This window comes from Lasiosphaeria miniovina (genome assembly GCF_030549165.1).
Source record: "Lasiosphaeria miniovina strain SMH2392-1A chromosome Unknown B0T26scaffold_7, whole genome shotgun sequence".
NCBI classification, from domain to species: Eukaryota; Fungi; Ascomycota; class Sordariomycetes; order Sordariales; family Lasiosphaeriaceae; genus Lasiosphaeria; species Lasiosphaeria miniovina.
The window spans coordinates 2564511-2587057 of NW_026848226.1; the positions used below are offsets into that span (position 1 = coordinate 2564511).

General features: G+C 54.6%; 6 protein-coding genes across 6 annotated transcripts; 5 read left to right on the forward strand and 1 right to left on the reverse strand.

Moving 5' to 3' along the window:
* Nucleotides 1-732: 732 nt before the first annotated feature.
* Nucleotides 733-1075, forward strand: B0T26DRAFT_656011 (histone-fold-containing protein; the record flags this gene model as incomplete). Its single annotated transcript, XM_060438679.1, has 2 exons — nt 733-847; nt 912-1075. Coding segments are annotated over 2 exons (279 nt in total), but the record flags the coding sequence as incomplete, so codon positions are not given.
* A 3117-nt stretch (nt 1076-4192) lies between these two features.
* On the forward strand, nt 4193-4626 carry B0T26DRAFT_628451 (uncharacterized protein; the record flags this gene model as incomplete). Its single annotated transcript, XM_060436227.1, has 2 exons — nt 4193-4388; nt 4475-4626. Coding segments are annotated over 2 exons (348 nt in total), but the record flags the coding sequence as incomplete, so codon positions are not given.
* Nucleotides 4627-7882: 3256 nt separating this feature from the next.
* Nucleotides 7883-9609, forward strand: B0T26DRAFT_656241 (general substrate transporter; the record flags this gene model as incomplete). Its single annotated transcript, XM_060438696.1, has 2 exons — nt 7883-8055; nt 8151-9609. The coding sequence occupies 2 exons, from the start codon at nt 7883-7885 to the stop codon at nt 9607-9609; spliced, it is 1632 nt and encodes a 543-aa protein (XP_060291739.1).
* A 1955-nt stretch (nt 9610-11564) lies between these two features.
* On the forward strand, nt 11565-13275 carry B0T26DRAFT_654958 (amino acid permease/ SLC12A domain-containing protein; the record flags this gene model as incomplete). The annotated part of the gene is made up of 2 exons (XM_060438592.1): nt 11565-11955; nt 12065-13275. The coding sequence occupies 2 exons, from the start codon at nt 11565-11567 to the stop codon at nt 13273-13275; spliced, it is 1602 nt and encodes a 533-aa protein (XP_060291740.1).
* A 440-nt stretch (nt 13276-13715) lies between these two features.
* B0T26DRAFT_756125 (uncharacterized protein) lies at nt 13716-16484 on the reverse strand (the record flags this gene model as incomplete). Its single annotated transcript, XM_060446048.1, has 7 exons — nt 13716-13843; nt 13939-14154; nt 14231-14970; nt 15039-15061; nt 15139-15486; nt 15525-16021; nt 16121-16484. 7 exons carry the CDS (start codon nt 16482-16484, stop codon nt 13716-13718), a joined length of 2316 nt encoding a protein of 771 aa, XP_060291741.1.
* A 1354-nt stretch (nt 16485-17838) lies between these two features.
* Nucleotides 17839-22547, forward strand: B0T26DRAFT_727520 (putative PENTAFUNCTIONAL AROM polypeptide). The gene is made up of 3 exons (XM_060442859.1): nt 17839-22141; nt 22209-22312; nt 22390-22547. The coding sequence occupies exons 1-2, from the start codon at nt 17855-17857 to the stop codon at nt 22281-22283; spliced, it is 4362 nt and encodes a 1453-aa protein (XP_060291742.1). The 5' UTR covers nt 17839-17854; the 3' UTR covers nt 22284-22312; nt 22390-22547.

Below are 22547 nucleotides of genomic sequence, written 5' to 3' on the forward strand. Positions count from 1 at the left end.
CGTTCTGGACTCAAGGTCGCGCGCATCAATGATCAACGATCCATTCCAGGCCGAGCGTGATGAGGCGGACCTTGTCCTGGCCCCGCGGGAGTGAGCTGAGGGGTACGTCTCTTTTGCTGCTCCGAACAATTTAATCGGATCGGGTCTAGCTCCATCATATTCCATCCCCATTTTCCAAAGTCCTACCCCACCCTCCTGATTGAAATCACACGCTTTTTGCGAGTTGGGCGCGCTGATGCGAGGGAGAAAAATACGGCAACACGGTTTCAAAGTGGGGCTACGCGCTTGGTTGGTCGGCCGGCGGGGCGAGCGGTGGGGTGGGAAAACAGGCTGTGGCCCTGCAAGGCACGCTCCAAAAAGACTGTTATTTTTTTTTTGGCTGGCACCGCAGACCTGAATTTGGGGGCCCGCCCGAAAATCAGCCAAATCACTGATCTGATTTGATTCCCGCAGGCTCTGCACGCCGCAGCCGCATTTCCCTTACTTAAGGCCCGCCCTCTTTTCCCCACGTTTCTTCCTTTTCCCTTCCCACTTTACCAATCCAGAACCTCAGCTGTCACTCAAGTCTCTTGTCAGCCTCACCACCACAAACAATCTTTTTCCCCCACACACAACCACCACCCCTCTATCAACATGACTGGACGTAAGTTATATACTACTTGATACCTTCTTGACGCGTCGTCGGCATCGTGCTAACATGCATCTACAGGCGGCAAGGGCGGCAAGGGCCTCGGCAAGGGCGGTGCCAAGCGCCACAGGAAGATTCTTCGTGACAACATCCAGGGCATCACCAAGCCCGCCATCCGGCGTCTCGCGCGTCGTGGTGGTGTCAAGCGTATCTCTGCCAGTATGTTCTCTCCAGCCTCACCTTGCTCGTGGTTCAGTTTCCTAACCGGCATCCCCCCGCACAGTGATCTATGAGGAGACCCGCGGTGTCCTCAAGTCCTTCCTCGAGGGTGTCATCCGTGACGCCGTCACCTACACTGAGCACGCCAAGCGCAAGACTGTCACATCTCTCGACGTCGTCTACGCGCTCAAGCGCCAAGGCCGCACCCTCTACGGCTTCGGCGGTTAAGCGCGCCCTTTGTGTGTCTTCGTGTGTCGTTTTTCTCCTGCACAAATTATACCACGACAGCAACAACAAACCAAACGATATGGCTTGATGAAAGGCGTCTCATTTTCTTTATTGTTTATGGTCGGGTCTTGGGTCCGCGCGCAGTTTATTTTGCGGATGACCTCTCATGGGATTACTTGGCGGTGGGGTTTCACTGGTTTATTGGGTCTTTTATCTCTCTGTTTTCACGCACACGCCAATCACGCTGTACTATAACGGGAGATTGAGGGGAAGGGAGAACGGATATATGGCTGAATCAATCAGGCTTGGGCGTGGTGAAATCAATATACTCCATGTCTTCTCCTGTCCGTCTCGGGCGGAGAGGTTCTTGACAAACTTTTCTCGCTGCCACACGCTGCGCATGCGTCTTGTGCTTGTCGCGTCCTGGTGGAGAAGTCGCGTTGGCTTGTTGACAGCTCGGCATGGGCATGGTGGAGTTCTCTGCACACGCGTTCACGCGTTTCTCTGTCGGGGTCGGTTTTGCGGTCTTACCTTCCCGAGTGTCGTTATTGCTCTGCTGTTCATCACAGGATACTCAGTGTTCCCATCCTCTGCGACTCGTCACATGGCCTCTTGCTACGTGACTCACTGCGGTGACTGTTGTATTGCCTTTGGGGTGGAGCCTAAACATAATAAACACGTCCTTGTAGCTAGTGTAGCCAGTGGTGCCATTGTCATAGGCTTTGTCACGTGCCCCTGCTTGCTTTGTGTTTTCGACTTGTCTTTGTGTCTGTATTACTCGCGCTTGTAAATTTTGCCTGTTTGGTAGCAATTTTATAGATGATCCTTTGTCCCTGTTATTATTTTACTAGTGTCTTTCGATGTTCTACGTTGTAGTGGTTTTTATGTATGCGGTTTTACCTTTCCTTGTATTTGTATACGTGGCGTTGTTGTTGTGTGGAGTCTTGAGAGATATCATTTATTGCTGGAAAAGAAAAATTTGTAAAGACACTCGATATTTGGCGCTGGTAACGATTGGGCGTTCCTGGATGAACTGAAGGGTGTTCGTTTTGGTTAGTGAATATATATACGTTACTCAGTTCACTATTGTCAAATATAAGCTACTTGCTCCTGTACCTACTTTGGTTTTCATTATACTCGTTTACAGGAACCGATAGAATAAAATAATAGAATATTTCACAATATATATATAGCTACACCGAGTAATAAATACCAACACATTACTGCCTTCATTTCCTAGGTAGGTGGTAACCCGCTCATTCGCAATATAGCTGCAACTGGGATACACAATTGAAAACCAATACATTGGTGTTGTGATCTTTTTTTTCCACTCGAAATAAATAATTATCAATTAGGTATATTTTAGTTAAAAGCAGTTATTGTTACTAATCTGTGTACTGAGAAAGGTTTTTTTTTGAATGTGCAACATAGAGTGTTAAACGTTGTGCTATGAACTACCGCATTAAAATTTCCAGTGTTATGATAATATGCGTATCCTTGGCTTCATTTGACATTGGGATACAAGTACTTCACTACTTTCCAATGGTCTACTTGATTTGAAAACATAGAATCAAAAGATAATCCCGAGTTCGGCTTACTGATGCTCGTGACATGATTACTACTGAGTTGTCCTAAACCTAGCAGTTTGAACCATCTCGGTGTTGTGTGGCATAGAGCCCTGTTGTGCTAACCTTAACGGAATTAATTAAAAACCTACCACCACCGAAGCCGATAGAGACGACAAAGGAGAACCACAACTTTTCCACTCTCGAGTAAAAACCCGTGCCTAGAGAGCATTTCGAAGTAACCGACATGCTATTCTCAGTGGAAGTGGTAGTTCTCTTAAGTCTCGCGGATTTGTTTATCTTCTCGTTCTTCGGGTCTAACTAGGAAATTATTTTGTAATATGCTGTTCACGACTAGCCCATTTGCCCACAACCAGGGTAGTGTCCCCATAGAAAGAGACCGACTAGTGATATTTGCTTCATCAATGGTGGTAATATGTGGTCTCTATTGTGTCGAGAAATACTCAGATAGACTTGGTACATCCTACAAGTCATATACCCTCTCCCCGCAAGAGAAATAGCACCTCGGTCAGTTGCCTCCAAGCATCGACATGGCTGCACATAAACAATTCCTACTAGCGCAATTAACTCCGTCCAGATTTCTAAAGTGACTGACAACAGACTGGGTACCTACCTATCTACTGACCGACCCTGACAGAGAATGCTCCTTTGCCATACATACCAATAGAAACCGGCCTAACGCACATAAGAGAGAGAAAGGTATACCAGAAACTGGACAGAACTGGGACATATATCATATAACAACACGAGACTAAGCATTGGCGAACCGGAATTCGACGGGACATACTGGGAGATGTGTTAATCGCGAGCTCGGCACTTGAGAAACCAGGCCACAACCCGCCACCAACCCAATTCGAACGGTGGCTCACCACTGAGTTTCCCAAGGCTTCGGCAAACCAGAGAAGTATCGCCATATCGTCACTGGAGATTGCCACAAGAGGCTGCATCTGTCACACAGGGCGGCCAAGCATCCGCGAGGTCAAGAGCCTCGAACTAGAAACCCCGGCGTTGCTGCTGCTATAGGCTAATGTTGACAGAATAATAAACATGGCAATGCCAACTATGTCCCGGGCCTAGAGCCCGAAGGATACGAGCCGGATAATACGACACCGAGCATTCAACCGGACACCAAGGTAACAGCAGGAATAGACCGGGAAACCCACCGTCCAAAGGATTTCGTCACATTAACCACGATGCCAAGAACACTTCACCGGGTGCAACGCCAACCACAACATCCCCGCAGTGCCTTGGGTCGGCTGCACTCATACTCATCTGTGCAATGTAACCAGACGTCGATAAATGGCAGCGCCGCCAACATATTATATATGCACAGCAAAGGCCCCAGTCACTAAGGGAAGAACCAGTAAGGTCCAGTCTCCAAGCTTCACTCTTACTCCTAGGAACCAAGGACCGAACCGAGCTACAATGAGATACCTGCCAGCAGCCATAGCGGCTCTCCTCACTTTCTGGTCAGAACCCTCCCTTTTCCTCACCCACGCGCTCATGCTAACGTCAAGAGAGCAAAAGCTCGCCAGCATTGGGCTCCCCGCTGGAGACCACCTCGGCACAGCCTACCTCGTCACAGCCTGCAGCGACGCCAATAACAGCTCGGCCTACGTCGGTGACAGTGCTGCCATCATCCTGCACCACCCGGCCGACGCAAACCTACTACTCCTCAAGCGGATGTGACATCAACTGTCCCAACCAGATCAACTGCTACGCAGACTGTTAGTCCAATAGTCCTCCCAAACCCCGACGGTATACCAAGTGCGTACCTAAATAGGCGGCTGACATTTTTCTATCGTGTTGCTAGTTGCCGTCACGGTACCGTGCGGCTGTAAGTCCGTGGCTGTCCGTCCACTTACCACGACAATTTGCGCGACGAGATCGCCGTGCTTCCAATGCCACACAGGCTGGGGAATAGCGACGCTGTTCGAATCATGTTCTGCAACCGCAACCGCAACTGCCATAGCCTGAGCATCGCCGGCTGAAGTAGGGGCGCCCGATAACTAGTATGAAGAGCGAAAGGAGACAGGCAAATGTTCACGCTGGCAACAGGAGACACGCTGGCAGGACGAGAGGGCCTACAAGGTCACCAAGAAGGCGTTATAAAACCTACTTATCATCGTGTACACAACGTGGCCGGGAATATCCCGACGACCCAAGCCGGCGGGCAATGGACAAATGGACAATAATCAGGGCTTGAACCGTACCACCACCAGCCATTGTGACCTGTCGCCGGGTAAACAGTGGCAACCCAGGGCAAGGGTTCTGAATACAAGTGCTTGCCCAGTGGTATAGCTCACATTGACGAACCCACGCAACTTGGGTCTCACGGGTTGACACGGCCGATCGCGTGCTGTAGATATCGAATTCACCGGTAGCCGAAACGTCGACCGCGAGCATATCCGAGAGCCGTCGGACTGCCGCCTGAGGTGCTCAGTACAACGATCTCGGTCTGGTAGCATCCTAGGCAGGGGAAGAACCAGCTGTGACCCAACGAAGTTGACACGGTTCGTATTTTGGATCGTCAGGCCTCAAATACTGCTCGATCGTCGGCATGCTATCACAGACTCGTCCATCAATGGTAGGTAGCGACTAATATAACGATAGTTTCGGCAGTCTGGGGGCGACGAGAACCGTGTAACCGACGGCTGCTATGCTCGAGGACCGTCTGCCACTGGGTAGAGGAGAGAGAGAGAAAGAGAAACGTCAAGCCGTTGATGGTGCTCCGTGTACGACTGCGCAAACCACTGCGGTAGCGAGGAACTACCTCGGCGAAGGAAGCACGGACGGATAAGAAAGAGAAAGGAAAAGGAAAAGGACAAGAGAAAAAGGGGGAAAAAGAGAATCAAAAAGAAAAGCAAAGAGAAAGAAAAAAAGAAAGACCGTAGGAGGCAGAGAGCCCTTTTAAATGCCCCTCCGTGCAGGATCAAATGCAGATTTCAATTCCAATTCCCAACGCGTTGGAAACATGAACCGAACGCGACTTAAAAGCGGGTGGACATTTTTAATTGGTTGGCGCCTCCGATTCGCTCCGGATTTGGTAAGGGCTGGCCCCGCTCATCTACACGTCTCGCGCGCGCGCGCAAAATCCTAGAACGAAACTTTCTTGCCCTCCACCCTCCCCTCAATCTTCATGAGATGATTTCTCCACCGCCTGCGAGTCTGCCCCCCCGCCCCCTAAAAACACTGTAGAGCTATTTCTAAGGCATAATTGGGTTGCCTGGTTGTTACCAGTGTGATGGACATATAATCGGCCTTTCCTAATGCTACGGATACCCCAGCGTGCAAGTGCAGCAAGGTTCGCCTCGTATGGAGCTGTCTCTTGGGCTCCGAGGCGAACCGGTCGAAGGCGCGACGGTCAAGATGACCCGTGGAGCTAGTGGGCTCCTTCCCGAGGCATCGCATCGATGTGGAATATGCAATCCCACGGCCTGCCAGTTGCCAGTGGCTACTGTAGCACGATTTTAGACGCCTCACTGCTCGCCGGCTTCGATCCCCGCATTGGTGTTTCCATGCGCGGGTGGCCTGAGACTCAACGGGGAAATAGGTATCTAGAGAAGCAGCCAGTTCCTGCTAACCTGGCGTGTCATGCCTGGTTTCCTGTGTAAGAAGTTGCATCCTGTTTGTTTGTGCAACTCCTTCTCACCGTTATGTGGGTACCCCAGGTGATGTTAGTGTGCCTTGCATACCAGGGTCCCGCACACTGGTATGCAATGACGGGCTGCTCTTTCCTATCCCCTGTTTGTACGGCCTCTCCTGGCAAGTGCCATCTGTCTGTCACCCGACCCATCATGCTAGCCTTGTTGATCCAACCCTTCAGGAATTTTGTTGACGGGCCATCTTGCTGGCAACTGCCTAGAGATGAAGCATGACAATCAATGAGCCAACAAGAAGATCTTCAGGGACTAAGCATCCTCGGTCGTTGATAGGGGATTTACGCAGCTTAGGGTCTAACGAAGCCGCAGAGCCTCAAGGCGTAGCCCTGTCGGGACCCGATCCTGTGGGTTCGGTCGAGAAAAAACGGCGACTCTTGGCACACTGGCCTGCATGCTACGAAATGTTTTTTTCGGCACGCGAGGCATCGGGTTTTCTTCGGACAATGTCTGCAGGGAGCTGGGAGCGAGAAGGACAAACCTCATGCGTTATTTTCCGCCAGCAGTGGAAGGAAGGCGCAAGCATCGTCGCCTTCCCAGTGGCGGTGGCTTCTCTGACGTAACCCTTACCCAAAACAAGAACGAGCCTGGCATGGAGGAAAGAACGATGCTGTTGAATCGTCAACTGACCGGTGTGGCTCGGTTGGGGATCTACTGCTGATAATATTCTAGTGAGTTTTCACTTGCGTCCCGAACGAGGAAGGGGCATCTGGGACCATCCTGAGACCTACCCTGAATTGCCGACTGGAATCTAGTTGTTCAGGCTGCATTTAGACTGGGCCCGAAGCTTTAGAAACACCTACTGCAGAGCTACCTATGACGCTCTGCTAGGCTGGGTCTAGCTGGCTGAACCGGGCTGAGCTAGAGATGTCTTTCCGTCGAGATTGATCTTGGCTTCACCTGCCAAGCACCTAAAGGAAACGGCACGTCGATGGTGTTTGAAACGGGTTTTCAGAGCTGGGTTCATTGTTTGGAACAGAATGTACCCATCTTGGCGGTGTCTGAGGATCCACGAGCGAGAGCCACAGTCCATGACGACACGGAACAGAGCAGGTACCTGGCTGCAACCCGCAACCCGCAACGTGAACTTTCGGGGCAAGTGGCGACTCTCTCTTTCCAAGGCTAAAGCCCACGGGGCGCCCGCAAGTTGGGATTCTTGGTGTTCTGGGGATATTGGGGATATTGGGGTCATTTTAGGGGGAAGTCGGCGAGTCGACGCTGTGCGTCTCGCGGACTGGCAGATGGTGGAATTTTCTGCAAGAAAACGGATGCAGAGCCCGATGCCGTGCATCTTCTCCACCACATCAACCTCTTGCTCCTTCCCCGGTCCCTGTCGCGGCTACCTCGCGGCCTAGGGACAACCTTGCTGTGGCCACAATGGCCCTTACGCTTGTCTTCGCCCGTCCAGCCAGACTGATCATTCGGTTTAAAGGCAGGCCGCTCGCCCCGAAACCTTTCACACACTTTCTCGTCGTTGTCCGCTTTCGTCCTTACACCAGGTGCCGTCCGTTCCAGTCGTCGTCAACCACTGTTTAACACAGATATAGACACCCACCGACGTCATGTCGTTCCTCAAACGCCACCGCTCCGGCGAGACGCGGGCAGAGCACTCGCAGTCCCCCAAGAGAGAGACGTCAACCGTCGCACCTCTTATCGATGCCGGCAAGATCACGATGCTGGCGTGTTTCCTTGGAACTGTCGCCAGCATTGGTGGCTTCATGTTTGGCTATGTCAGGTGAGTGAGCCAGAGGCACACCAACGATGCCCATTTGCCTCTACACGCGTGTGTCCGAGGCACTGTCATACAGTTTGCTGACATTGGCCGCGCAGTGGTCAAATATCGGGCTTCTTCGACATGAGAGACTTTGGAGACCGCTTCGGAACATACAACCCTGCCACCGACGCCTACGACTTCAGCGCTGCTCGCCAGGGTGCCATCGTAGGTCTCCTCCCCGCCGGATGTCTCGTTGGCTCCTTGATCGCGGGCAAGATTGCCGACTCGTTGGGCCGTCGCATGGGCATCTCGGTCTCGGCCCTCTTCAACCTTATTGGCACAATCATTGAAATCTCGTCCGAGAGATCGTGGGCTCAGTTCGCTATTGGCCGCCTTGTCACGGGCTTTGCCATTGGGTCGCTCTCTGTTCTGGTGCCCATGTACCAGTCTGAGTCGAGCCCGACCCGCATCCGCGCCGTGCTTATTTCCATGTACCAGCTTTTTATTACGCTTGGCATCTGGACTGCCGAGATGGTCAACTACGGCACCCATACCATGGACACGTCTGCCTCCTGGCGTATCCCCAGCGGCCTTGGCTTCCTGTGGGCTCTTTTTCTCGGCGGCGGCATCCTCTTCCTCCCCGAGTCGCCCCGCTACGCCTATCGCATGGGTCGTGAGGACGAGGCTCGCCGCACAATTGCGCGTCTTGCTGGTCTCGCCAACGATGCCCCCGCCGTCAACTTCCAGATCAACGAGATCCGCGAGAAGCTGGACGAGGAGAGAGCCGGTGCCGAGACTAAGTGGTATGAGATCTTCACTGGTCCTCGCATGCTGTACCGCACTCTGCTCGGCATCACCCTGCAGGCCGGACAGCAGCTTACCGGAGCCAACTTCTTCTTCTACTACGGCACCACCATCTTCAAGGCCACTGGTCTCAGCGACAGCTACGTGACGCAAATCATCCTTGGCTCGGTCAATGTGGGATGCACCGTTGCCGGTCTCTACGTCGTGCGTAAGTTCAGCCGAAGAAACTCTCTCATGGCTGGCGCCGCCTGGATGATGATGTGCTTCCTCGTCTATTCCTTCGTCGGTCGCTTCGTCCTCAACCCCACCAACCCGCAGTTGACACCCCAGGCTGGTAACGTCCTCATTGTTTTCTCGTGCTTCTTCATCGTCGCCTTTGCGACCACTTGGGGCCCCCTCGTTTGGACGGTTGTAGCCGAGCTCTATCCCGCGAGATATCGCGCTCCGGCCATGGCCGTCGCCACCGCGAGCAATTGGCTGTGGAACTTTTTGATGAGCTTCTTTACGCGCTTCATCACGGACGCTATCGGCTACCTCTACGGTCTTGTCTTTGCCGGCTGCTGCTTTGGCCTCATTCTGATTGTTTTCTTCTTCATGATTGAGAGCAAGGACCGGAGTTTGGAGGAGGTGGACACGATGTACCTGTTGAAGGTCAACCCAATCACGAGCCATAAGTGGAATGCCAACAACGCGCCAGGCAAGCCTGACACTGGTGCCGAGTCCGATGCGACTGTGCACGATGTGCACGACGATAAGGCCGTGGCGGTCTAAGCTGGACCAACGTTGGGAGTGGAGTTGTCGGTTTATTCCGAATACATTTGTCTGCCGTTTGTTGCAGAGTACATAATTAATATGGGAGCGTGTACCAAGGCCGGTTAGCGTATACCATTTTAGCCAAGTTTGCCTTCGAGCAAATGGCTGTATATACATTGTTAGACTTTCTTTGCGACGAGACATTACATAGAGCTTATTGAATCTGTTGCATACAGTCGCTGAACAAAAGAGATGGGATCGAACATGTGCGGGACGCCAAGATGAATCCCAATCTAGCGTCCCTGACGTCACCGACACATTCAAGTGTTGGCGGCAATAAAGCAGACCAAGTGGTAAGCTTGGCCGAAACTGACGGATAACAGCGAGACGAACGCCCTTTGGTAGGTTGGATGTCTCCCTGGCCTGGCGTTTGGAAACATGAAGTGTTTACGCAACAAGGCTCCAAATATCCTGTCAGTAAAAATGAGATTGGCTTTATCTGTAGAACCTTTGGTTGTCGTTCGCCACCAGGGGAAACCGGGAGGCGGAAAAGGGGGGTTTCTGGTTCCACTTCGAGCATCATCTCTTCTTGGCTTACGACGCTGCACGCCTCTTGTTTTTGATAAAATATTTTCATATTCTGTGTGCTACCTCAGGGCAGGCCGCTGGGCGCAAGTTTTTCTGTCTCGGGGCAATTCTGTCTGCAGTACTTCAAAATCAAGGTTATCCCGGGAAGGCTAACCCCCAACAAGACTTCCCCTGGGGGGCCTGAGGGGTTTTGCCACGAGTCAATGTTGTGTTTTTTCTTCTTTTTCCTCTCTGGGGTTTTCAGCTGCTAACTACCTAGGTAAAATGCGGGAAGATAAGGGGCGTTGTTTCCTCGGCTGAGGCGATTTGGGTTTGGGGGTCATTTGTCAGCTGTTGGTTTTGGACACGTCTATCTCTCTGTATCTTTTTTTTTTTTTGGGTGGGCTAACATTTTTAATTTTTTTCTCTCTCTTCCTAAAAATCTTGGAACAGTGGAGAGTGAAGAAGCAGTTTAATACAAGTGGGTATTCTTTTTTTTTGTTTGTCTCGACTCTCTCCACTTGCTTATATCTCGGTATCCTTAAAGTGGTTGTTTATTTACTCTGCCCCTCCACCCCTTGTCCCTGACTTGAGGAGTTCCCTGTTAAAACCGAGTTTAGTTGTTTAGGCACAGCAAGCAAAGGGCACCAGCTGTGGACTCGCTCTTATTGCCTTTTCTACCCCCCCCGGGGATACCTATCCTCCCGGTACTTTTTCCTCGGCGTCCTCGGCTCTTGTCCCTGGTGGGCTCCTTTTCTATTTGTCGTCCTGGCGGTTTGCTGTGGATACACGCACCGGGAGACGGCCAGAGCGAGGTCCTTTTCTCTTCTTTCGCTCCAGCTCCATTTTCAGCTTCCCACTTTCGTATTTACTACACCTTATTTATGCGAGGTAGCTCCGTTTAACGTAATTCCACCCATACATAATTAAAGGGGTGCAAAAGAAGGGGGAGAGAAAAAAGGGGAAGGGGAACCGACCCTCTGGGGTTATTATTTTTTTAACCTAATGGCGGTTGCGAGAAACCCACCACAACCCCCCCCTTCTCAAACTCTCTCAAAAAAAAGCCGAAAACCCAGAAGAGATCAACTGCCGCAGTCGCTCGTTTTCCCACGCCCGGCTGACTGGCTCTCTCTCTCTTGCGACTTCTCCGTGTGTGTGCGCCAAGCCGCCCGTCGTCACTGCGAGGATCCGGTGTCCGCGTCCGTATCCGTGATAACCTCCGTCGTCACTCATTCACCTACCCAGACGTCGTCGCTCACTCGCCGGAGTTTCCAACTCGCATTACCCCGGCATACCTCAGCCTGACATAACCTAGCTCGGCCTTTCTTTCGCAAGAGCAGACTAGGCAAGAAAAGAGAGAAGAGAAAGGCCAGACGGCGCTCAGTCCGCCACCGCCAAACGACACGATGGCGGTAGGAGGAGCTGGAGAAGGAGGAGGAGACGGGGGACTAGTGGACGAGAAGAGATCGTCTATAACGGGGTCCGAGACGCCGCCGCCGTCGACCAAGCCGGGAGAGCTGCAGCGGGGGCTGTCGGGGCGCCACCTCAACTTCATCGCCATCGGCGGCACCATTGGCACGGGTTTCTTCCTGGGCAGCGGAACCGCTCTGTACAAGGCCGGACCGCTAGGCTGCCTGCTCTCGTACCTCTTCGTCGGCACCATCATGTACTCAGTCATGGTGTGCCTGGGCGAGATGGCCACCTTCATCCCGACGGCCGGCGCCTTTTCGTCCTACGCCACTCGCTTTGTAGACCCGTCGCTGGGATTTGCCGTGGGCTGGCTCTATTGGTTTAGCTGTGAGTTCCCGAATATTTTATCTCTTGCCGTTGCTACCGCCGCTTGGGCTTGGTGGCGAGACAGGATTCGAGTTTGTAAAAGTCTTCTAACATGCGGGTCGAACTAAAGGGGCCATCACGTACGCGCTCAGCCTGACGGCAGCCGGCATGATCGTGCAGTACTGGAACCCTGACATCAACATCGGGATCCTGATTGCCGTGTTCTGGGTCGTTTTCACGGCCGTCAACTACCTGCCCGTGCGCATATACGGCGAGCTCGAGATGTGGCTGTCCATGCTCAAAGTCATCACCATCATCGGCTTCATCATCTTCGGCATCTGCATCGCCGGGGGCGCCGGCGAGGAAGGGCGACTGGGCTTCCGGTTCTGGGGCGACCCAGGCCCGTTCGCCGAGTACAAGGTCACGGGGGCCGCGGGCAAATTTGTGGGCTTCTGGGCGGTGCTGATCCAGGCGTCCTTTGCGTACCAGGGTGCCGAGCTGGTGGGCGTTGGCGCCGGCGAGGCCCGCAACCCCCGCAAGACGGTACCTGCCGCCATCCGTAACACCTTCTGGGGCGTCCTCTTCCTCTTCTGCGCCACCATCTTCCTGCTGGGCATGCTCGTGCCCGCTAACGACGGTCGGCTGCTCACGGAGGCCTCGGACGCCTCGGCCTCGCCCTTGGTCATCGCTGCCGTCCGCGCCGGCGTCAAGGCGCTGCCCGACATCATCAATGCCGTGCTGCTGACGGCGGTGCTCTCAGCCGCCAACTCCAACGTCTACTCTGGCAGCCGCATCTTGGTGGCGCTTGCCGAGGAAGGCCAGGGGCCTGCGTTCCTCAAGAAGATGACGTCGGCTGGTATCCCGTACTATTCCGTGGCCGTTACGTCCGCCTTCGGTCTTCTCGCTTTCTTGAATCTCTCGTCAGAGGGTGGCCGCGTCTTCAGCTGGTTCCTCAACATTAGTGGTGTTGCAGGACTTGTGACTTGGGGATGCTGCTGCCTGTCTTATGTGGGATTCAAGCGCGCTCTCGAGGCGCAGGGCATTCCTCGCTCCGAGCTACCCTACATTTCGCCGTGGCAGCCCTACAATGCTTGGTACGGGCTGTTCTTCTGCTGCCTCATTGCTCTCACCCAGGGCTTCACAGTCTTTATTGAGTGGGACGTTAGCGACTTCTTCGCCAACTATATCAGCCTCATCTTCTTCGCGATCCTCTGGCTGGGCCACAAAATTGCGCTGCGGCAGCCCTTCGTCAAGCCCATCGAAGCGGATCTAGCCCGGGGACGCCATCTCGAGGGCGACGAGCAGCTGCCGGGCCAGGTACCCATCCCAAAAGAAGCGTAAAGAGGGGCCGTATACATACAAAAAGAACCCAAACACAAGCATCGTGGGCCAAGGCAGGGAGGGGCAATAGCATCCTCGTGGCTCTCCTTGAACTTGCACACGCACTACGCTCGGGTTGTCTTGTAAACCCACACAATATAGAACAAGGCGACTGGCGTGGTGGTTGGTTGACTACAGCGTAATGAGATCTGGCCGAGTCTAGATAGAGAATGACAGGCCTGTACGATAGAGACAGGAGGTTAGGTGGCATCTAATTTTGAAACCGATTCGAACTGACCGAGAACTCCTGAGGACCATTTGCCAGGTGACCTTCCTTTTTCTCATCCTGGCCAACACGCCGACGGGCAGGAATTGTTTGTCAATCAGGCTCAAGCCACTGAACTTCTCTAGCAGCCCCCTTGAATACAGTTGAACCTGCCAGCTCGTCTCGTCGTAGTGATTTAAAAAATACCAAGCTCACTGGAGACTTCCCTGCTCAGGTGAATGGGTCCCATGTTGGGGACGGTGATGAGCTTCTCAAATGTGTTGCGGAAAGAGCGGTTTCTCCGCTCACGGAACCGGCTAAACTCTTCGAGGGACATGAATGTGGTAGTTCACCGGTGCTAAAGGCTAATTTATCCTCGTGATAGATTAGACGAAGCTGGCGCCGCTCGTCTGATTCACTGAGAGCATCGAATATCTTTTTATGCGCCAGGTAATCTTCTCGTTCGTCTTTGAGGAGTTCTTCGATGATATCTTCGGGATCCTCGGTATTATTACGAACGAGGAACAAGTTTATGAATGGGCTCCGAAGCCCAAGCCCGCCTAGCCTCTCGGGCAAGAATATGAAGGGGTGGGGGAGATTGGCTACACCAAATCGGTCTTGGATTACGCCCTTGGCTGTGTGTGTTTCCTTCGTTAGCCGACGATGGCTCTATCATGAAATAACTCGTCACGAAAGAGGGTTGAAACTTACGGTGCTCTACCATACTTCCTCCACTCGCGCCAGTATTGGGAAAGAGCCTTTGGAGCATCTTCGAGTACGTATCCAAGACGTTGTCGATATGTTCTCGCCCGAAACAGTGTGGGAGCTCCCAAAATGTGTGACTAAAGAATCGGCCGATACAGCTGTTCCATGTTTGGACCCACGACAGCACGCTCTTGCTGTCTCTGAGCTGCGTTCCCAGCTGGTCCACATGGGCCATGACTTTGTTTTGGTCAATAACCCATTTCCCAGATACGGGGTCGATGCAAAGGAAGCCAATCGCGACTTGGCCCTTTGGCAGCGTCTGGGCAATTTTTGTGTCCTTCTCGGAGTTCCAGGGCAGGTATACGGATCCTGTTTTGCTCCTGTTGAACTCCAGGCCAACGATTTGGGCAAAATCCTGCATGCAGGTCCATGCCTGAACGCTCCTCTCGGGCTCGCCAACAAACCAAATGTCATCGTGCAGCCGGTACAGGAGAATTCCCGTCCGGCGATTGACAGCAAGATCCATGAAAGAGAGGACGAGCTCTCCTGCGAGCTTCTCCGAGGCGTGCGCTATTAGCACGCCTCTCCTAGGAGGCCGCGGTTCCAGCTGCGGCCGATCGTCGGATGCAGCGTCGAGGTTCAACGGAGCCTCGAGGTACTTCTTGTTTAAATCGATCCAGTCCTCGCCAAGGCCGACGTAGCGCATAGTAGAATACATTGTAGTGTGGGGGAGACCGGTCGCATAACTAGAGAGGCATAGTTAGCCTACATACTATGTACAAGAACCTAAGGTAGTGATCCCGCCCTTGTCTACGGGCACCACAGGGTGGAGGGGTCCTACTATTGCAGATTAGTCTGAACGACAGCGACACTGCCCTATTGTCGTGGGTCGCTCCCCGGAGACGATGGGTGACAAGCTCGGCTGCGAGCTGCCGCAGAAGTTTCTGCTTGATGCTCGACGGGTTATTGGAGTTTCCGTTATCATCGTCGTCGTACAGCTGCGCGCCGCTGGAAAGCGATGCAACGTTGCTAGGGAGCTGGGAGAGAAAGAAAGCATTGAGGTAGGTTTCTCGACGGTCCGCCTCGAGACAGTCGGGACTCGGGGAAAAGTTGTTGAGATAGTACTGGCGCCTGTCTAAGTCCCTCTGAGACAGAGCTTGATGGCCATCGATATTCCTGGCGCACACGGCGTACATGAAATCCACCAAGGCCCGTTTCAGTATCATGCAAAGCTCAATGCCGATGTACTGGACGAAGATCATCTGGAGGAGCTCGTCGTCGGCCCATATGCGGTACTTACCGATGAGGCCTGCGCGAGGGACAACGCGGATTCCGTCTTGCCCTGATCCCAGTGCCACCGTTTGAGATCCGAAAAGCGCAAGTTGAGCACGTCGGCAATCTCGGCCATCGTGACATCATTCTCGAGAATGCAGTTCAGGATAGCCCGCTTCTCATCGCCCATGATATCTTCCGTCAGCAGACCGGTAATATAATACCGAAGAGGTGTATCTTTGAAGGGCGTAAGGTTGGCTATTAGTTCGGAGCTGTAGCGCTGCACGTATTTTCGCATCTTCCCGAGAGCCTCTTGACTCTCTTCGTCGGGGAACAGGCCATCCAAGTAGGCACGCATCTCTGTACCGCTCGTCTCCAACGGCTCAAACGCAACACTCTCAAAATTGTCAACGAGCTGTGCAAGGGGTTGGCGTTGGCGCTCAACAAGCTCGAAAGAATCATCACGGTCCGAGTCGCGGTTGGCCAAGGGTGGCAAAGAGTCGAAATTGGCCTGATCCATCCACTCTACATAGACGGCAATTCGAGTCAGAAGGAAACACGTCGGGCCGGGGGGCTGTGAAGAAGTCTTGCTGTCATTGTGTAAGAGAGGACGTTATGCCATACCAGTCAATAGGCGCGAGTATAGATGGGCAATGTCCAGCCGGCGGCTCTCGATGTCGAGGCTGTTACGGAGCAGACTATCGACGCTTGCTAGCTTGGACATGGGCATCGAAGCATCGTATGGGGACTGGGTGAGCCAGCGCTCAATGTTGGACACCAGGCTAGTACTGATACGGAACGGGCACAGGTCTTTGATTGCATCGACGAGGACAGATAGACGATCTCGCTGGTCCGCCGCTGCATCGACCTTATCGAGCCACTCGCGCTTGCGTGTCTCGTACGAGTTGCGGCGAGAATCTAGTTCACGGATCTTGGTGCGCGTGATGCTCTGCAGCGTCTTGGACAAGACTGACGAGAGAGAAGCCATGCTGGGCGAGCCAAGCAGAAAGAAACAAAGTTCAAGCAATCAGGCAACAAAAGACTAACAGAGAAACAGAGCAGGACTGGATCTCACTGGGGTGAGCAACTTGAGCATTGGGAGATCCGAGAGCATTTATAGCACCCATCTCCTCCAATGTCTCGTCTCTTGTGATTGAGTCTCTACACTAGGCAGGGCGAGAACGGAGTGGGCAATTTCCTGGCCAGGCAGCACGGCCAGGCCAGGGGAGTGCAGGGCGTTGCAGCACCTGCAATTGTGACTTGTAATTCAAGTCGTCGTCCACTGAGATGTTGTCCATGGTCGTCTTGGCCGACGGCGACGTAGTCGATTGTTGGCTACCTATTACCTGCTAACGGGTGCCCTGTCAATCGAATCCTGCCGCCAAACGGCGGGCCATCTTGGTACAGTATGCCAATCGAAAGCTTCGTTATTCAGGCAGGTAGGTAGGTATATCCAACATGGTAGCCGACGAGATAGAAAGTCTTCAACATCCACGTTTAGAAACGGCGACGGTGGTGTTTTCCCCAATTTGAACCTAAAGCAGCCCCTCGTTTCAACACCCAGCGGAGCGGTGAAGAACGATGGAAAGAGAGCTTCCAAAGTGGTGGGGCAACAGCTGAGGTGATCAGCGAGCGAGGGAGCATGGACCTCAAAAGTGTCCAGGGTTCCCCGCAGTGGTAGGAAGGCGCCCAAGCAGGCCGGTCGAGGTTATGTATCGCTACTTAGCTAGCAGGCCAACAGAGCAACTCAAGTAGGTAGAGGTACAGGGCAGCCAATGAAGCTCTCCCACTTCAATTTTTCACCCCGCCACTGCTAGGACCCCATGCGAAAATCCGATCGTGCCCATCCACCGAGACTCGGACAGACAGGGCAGACAGGACAGACACGAAGCTGAGCACACGGCCTGCCCACCCCCTCCGTCGACATCGCCGGCGAATGTGCAGCCCAATTGCAAAGTGATCGATCCCGAACTCAGCAGACGTCTGATAGTCATCATGGCAGGCGCCAATGGCAGCGGCTCTGGCCCGACGAGGATCGCCATTCTGGGCAGGGAAGACATCGTCGTCGACCACGGCATCTGGCTGAGCTTTGTGACTCACGACCTGCTCGAAAACATCAAGTCGTCCACCTACGTCCTCATCACCGACACCAACCTCTCCCCCCTCTACGTGCCCGCCTTCCAGGCTGTCTTCGCCGCCGCGGCCCCCCGCGATGTGCGCCTCCTCACCTACACCATTCCCCCCGGCGAGTACTCCAAGGGCCGCGAGACAAAGGCCGAGATCGAGGACTGGATGCTCGCCCAGCAATGCACCCGCGACACCGTCGTCATTGCTCTCGGCGGCGGCGTCATTGGCGATATGATCGGCTACGTGGCCGCCACCTTCATGCGCGGCGTCCGCTTTGTCCAGGTCCCCACCACCCTCCTCGCCATGGTCGACTCGTCCATCGGCGGCAAGACGGCCATCGACACCCCCATGGGCAAGAACCTGATTGGCGCCTTCTGGCAGCCCCAGCGCATCTACATTGACCTGGCCTTCCTCGACACCCTGCCCGTGCGCGAGTTCATCAACGGCATGGCCGAGGTCATCAAGACGGCGGCTATCTGGGACGCGGATGAGTTCACCACCCTCGAGGAGAACGCCCCTGTCATCCTCGCCGCTATCCGCTCCAAGCCCGCCGCCGCCAACTCGCCCGGCCGTCTGGCCCCCATCCGTGACATCCTCAAGCACATCGTGCTGGGTTCGGCCCGTGTCAAGGCCGAGGTCGTCTCGTCGGATGAGAGAGAGGGCGGCCTGCGGAACCTGCTCAACTTTGGCCACTCTATCGGCCACGCATACGAGGCCATCCTCACCCCGCAAGTTCTACACGGCGAGGCTGTGGCCATCGGCATGGTCAAGGAGGCCGAGCTTGCCCGTTTTCTCGGCGTACTCAAGCCCGGTGCCGTGGCTCGCCTGGCCAAGTGCATCGCCAGCTACGACCTGCCCACATCGCTGCAGGACAAGCGCATCGTCAAGCTGACGGCGGGTAAAGAGTGCCCCGTGGACGTGCTTCTGGAGAAGATGGGTGTCGATAAGAAGAATGACGGCCGGAAAAAGAAGATTGTGCTGCTCTCGGCCATTGGCAAGACGTTCGAGCCCAAGGCCAGCGTCGTCGAGGACCGCGCAATTTGTATTGTCCTCTCTCCGTGCATCCGGGTCACGCCCGGCGTTCCTAAGGACCTCTCGGTCAGCGTAACGCCTCCCGGATCCAAGAGTGTCTCGAATCGCGCCCTGGTGCTGGCGGCGCTTGGAGAGGGAACTACCCGCATCTACGGGCTACTGCATTCTGACGACACACAGTACATGCTGACTGCCATCGCTCAGCTCCAAGGGGCAACGTACTCGTGGGAAGATGCCGGCGAGGTTCTCGTTGTCAAAGGCAGAGGCGGTAGGCTGCAGGCCAGCAAGGCGCCCTTGTATCTTGGAAACGCGGGAACGGCGTCTCGCTTCCTGACCTCGGTCGTCGCTCTCTGCTCCCCATCCGACGCGTCCTCGACCGTCTTGACGGGCAACACGAGGATGAAAGTGAGGCCCATCGGCCCGCTTGTAGATGCCCTGCGGTCCAATGGCGTGAGCGTCAAGTACCTGGAAAAGGAAAAGAGTTTGCCGGTGCAGGTGGAGGCCGCCGGCGGGCTCGCGGGTGGCGTAATGGAGCTGGCAGCCACCATCTCCTCGCAGTACGTCTCGTCGCTGCTGATGGCCGCGCCGTATGCGCGCCAGCCCGTGACTCTGCGCTTGGTCGGCGGAAAGCCCATCTCACAGCCCTACATCGACATGACCATCGCCATGATGGCGTCGTTTGGCATCCAGGTGCAGAGATCAACCGAAGACGCCAACACATACCATATCCCACAGGGCGCCTACAAGAACCCGGCAGAATATGTCGTGGAAAGCGACGCTAGCTCGGCAACGTACCCGCTTGCCGTTGCTGCAATTACTGGCACCACGTGCATCATTCCAAACATCGGCTCAAAGTCGCTCCAAGGAGACGCCCGCTTCGCCGTTGAGGTCCTCCGGCCCATGGGCTGCACTGTGGAGCAGACCGATTTCTCAACAACCGTCACCGGCCCCCCCGTGGGTTCGCTCCGGGCCATCACCGTCGACATGGAGCCCATGACGGATGCTTTCCTCACTGCGTCGGTGCTTGCGGCTGTCGCCTCTGGAACAACCCGGATCACGGGCATCGCCAACCAAAGAGTCAAGGAGTGCAACCGTATTCTGGCCATGAAAGACCAGCTCGCCAAGTTTGGCGTGCAGTGCTCAGAGCTCGAAGACGGCATCGAGGTTACGGGGAGGCCCTACAGGGAGCTGCAAAATCCCGCCGAGGGCATCTATTGCTATGACGACCACCGTGTGGCCATGAGCTTTGGTGTCTTGTCCGTCGTTTCTCCCCACCGGGTGCTGATACTGGAGCGCGAGTGCGTTGGCAAGACGTGGCCCGGATGGTGGGACATCATGTCGCAATCCTTCAACGTGCACCTAGAGGGGGAGGAGGAGCCGAAAGATATGGCCGGCCACGCAAACGAAACAAACCGGTCTACCTCGGCTCAGTCAATTTTCATAATTGGTATGAGAGGTGCAGGCAAGACCACGGCTGGCCGCTGGATGGCCGATACCCTAGACTGGCCGCTGGTGGATCTTGACGTTGAACTCGAGAAGAGGGAGGGCATGACAATTCCCGACATAATTCGCGGCGAGCGAGGCTGGGAAGGCTTTAGAAAGGCCGAGCTCGCCCTCCTCAAGGATATGATCAAGACCAAGTCGACGGGCCACGTCTTCTCGTGCGGTGGGGGTATCGTCGAGGAAGAGGCTGCCCGCAAGCTGCTCATTTCTTACCACCAGAATGGCGGCTGTGTCATGCTGGTCCACCGCGACACGGAACAGGTTGTTGAGTACCTGATGAGGGACAAGACCCGTCCTGCCTATTCGGAGGACATCCGAGGCGTCTACTATCGGCGCAAGCCATTCTTCGAGGAGTGCAGCAGCTTCCAATACTACAGCCCCCACCTAGATGGCTCCAAGGTACTGAGTGAAGCACCGGCCGACTTCAACCGATTCCTTTCCGTCATAGTTGGCCAGACGACAGACTTTGACGACATCAGGCGCAAGGCGCACTCCTTCTTTGTCTCGTTGACTGTCCCCAATGTCTCCCATACATTGGAGACCATCCCGAGCGTGGTCGTAGGATCGGACGCCGTCGAGCTGCGCGTCGACTTGCTGGAGGACTATGATCCCGAATTCGTCGCCACGCAGGTCTCCCTACTACGGTCGGCTGCCAAGGTCCCCATCGTCTACACGGTGCGCACCGTTAGCCAGGGCGGCAAGTTCCCTGATGACGATTACGAGCTAGCTGAAAAGCTCTACCGGGTTGGTCTGCGCACTGGGGTCGAATTTCTCGACTTGGAGATGACCATGCCAGACCACATCATCCAGACCATAACGGACAAAAAGGGATTCACCCGTGTGATTGCATCTCACCACGACCCACAAGCGAAGCTGTCGTGGAAGAATGGAGGGTGGGTTCCGTTCTACAACAAGGCGTTGCAGCACGGGGATATCATCAAGCTTGTCGGCGTGGCCAATGGTATTGTCGATAACTTTGACCTCGCCAACTTCAAGGCCAAGATGCTTGCGGCGCATGACAAGCCCATCATCGCCCTCAACATGGGGGCGCCGGGTAAGCTGAGCCGAGTTCTCAATGGCTTTATGACTCCTGTCTCCCACCCGGCGCTGCCGTCCAAGGCCGCCCCGGGGCAGCTCTCGGCCACAGAGATTCGACGCGCACTGGCCCTGATTGGCGAGCTTGAGCCCCGGTCGTTTTATCTCTTCGGGAAGCCCATCCTGACGTCGCGGTCGCCTGCTCTGCACAACGCGCTGTTTAGAGAGAGTGGGTTACCTCATCAGTACTCGCTTTTAGAGACTGATCACGCGCCAGACGTGGAGGACCTGATAAGGTCTCCGTATTTTGGCGGGGCGTCTGTGACTATCCCCCTGAAGCTCGATATTGTGCCGCTCCTAGATGAGGTGTCTGATGCTGCCAAGACCATTGGTGCAGTGAACACCATCATCCCCAAATCTCGTCCCGGCCGCAGCAAGCCTACACTGTTCGGAGACAACACGGATTGGAAGGGCATGGTCTTCTCACTCCGGTCCGCCGGCGTGGTTAAGCGCACCGGAGAGGCCGGTGCCATGGTTGTGGGCTCTGGGGGAACGACGCGCGCCGCCATCTACGCACTGCACAGCCTGGGCTACGGCCCTATCTACGTCGTGGCCAGAAACTCCGAGAACGTAAAGTCCATTGCCGATTCGCTACCCGCAGACTACAAAATCCAGGCCCTAACCACGCCTGAAGAGGTGGGCCAGTTGTCGAGCACTTTGCTTCCGAATGTGGTCATCAGCTCCATCCCCGCGGACAAGCCTATTGACCAGAACATGAGAGAAGTGCTAGTGGCCGTTCTGCGGCATCCTGTAGTGGGAGACGGCGCGCGCGTGCTCCTCGAGATGGCTTATACACCGCGTCACACGCCGCTCATGCAGCTGGCAGAAGACGCGGGCTGGCGCACCATCCCTGGCCTCGAGGTCCTTTCGGCCCAGGGCTGGTACCAGGTACATACATCACCCCTGTTCAAACAGATCCAAGGAGTCAATGCTAATATTTTTGACCTTCGCATAGTTTCAATCCTGGACTGGAATCACGCCACTGTTCTCGGATGCTAGGGCGGCTGTCATGGAGGACACCGCCGAGTGAGGTGATTCGCTGGGGGGACAGGCACTATGGTTAGCCATTTGAGCTGCTTGAGGGCGCTATACTTTCTGGGTAGACTAACAAGGCTATTTTGGCGCTCAACGCACAGGGACGGACGGGTTGTTTTGGTCTGTCTTTTGGACGCAGAAAGGTGCCTCTTCTGTGGTGAGGAGGCGTTGGAAGTATGTTATATAGACTACGGCCAAGACAAAAAAGGCAAATAAAGGGAAATAGGGGAAAACAAATAAAGCTCTCTAGATTAAGCTT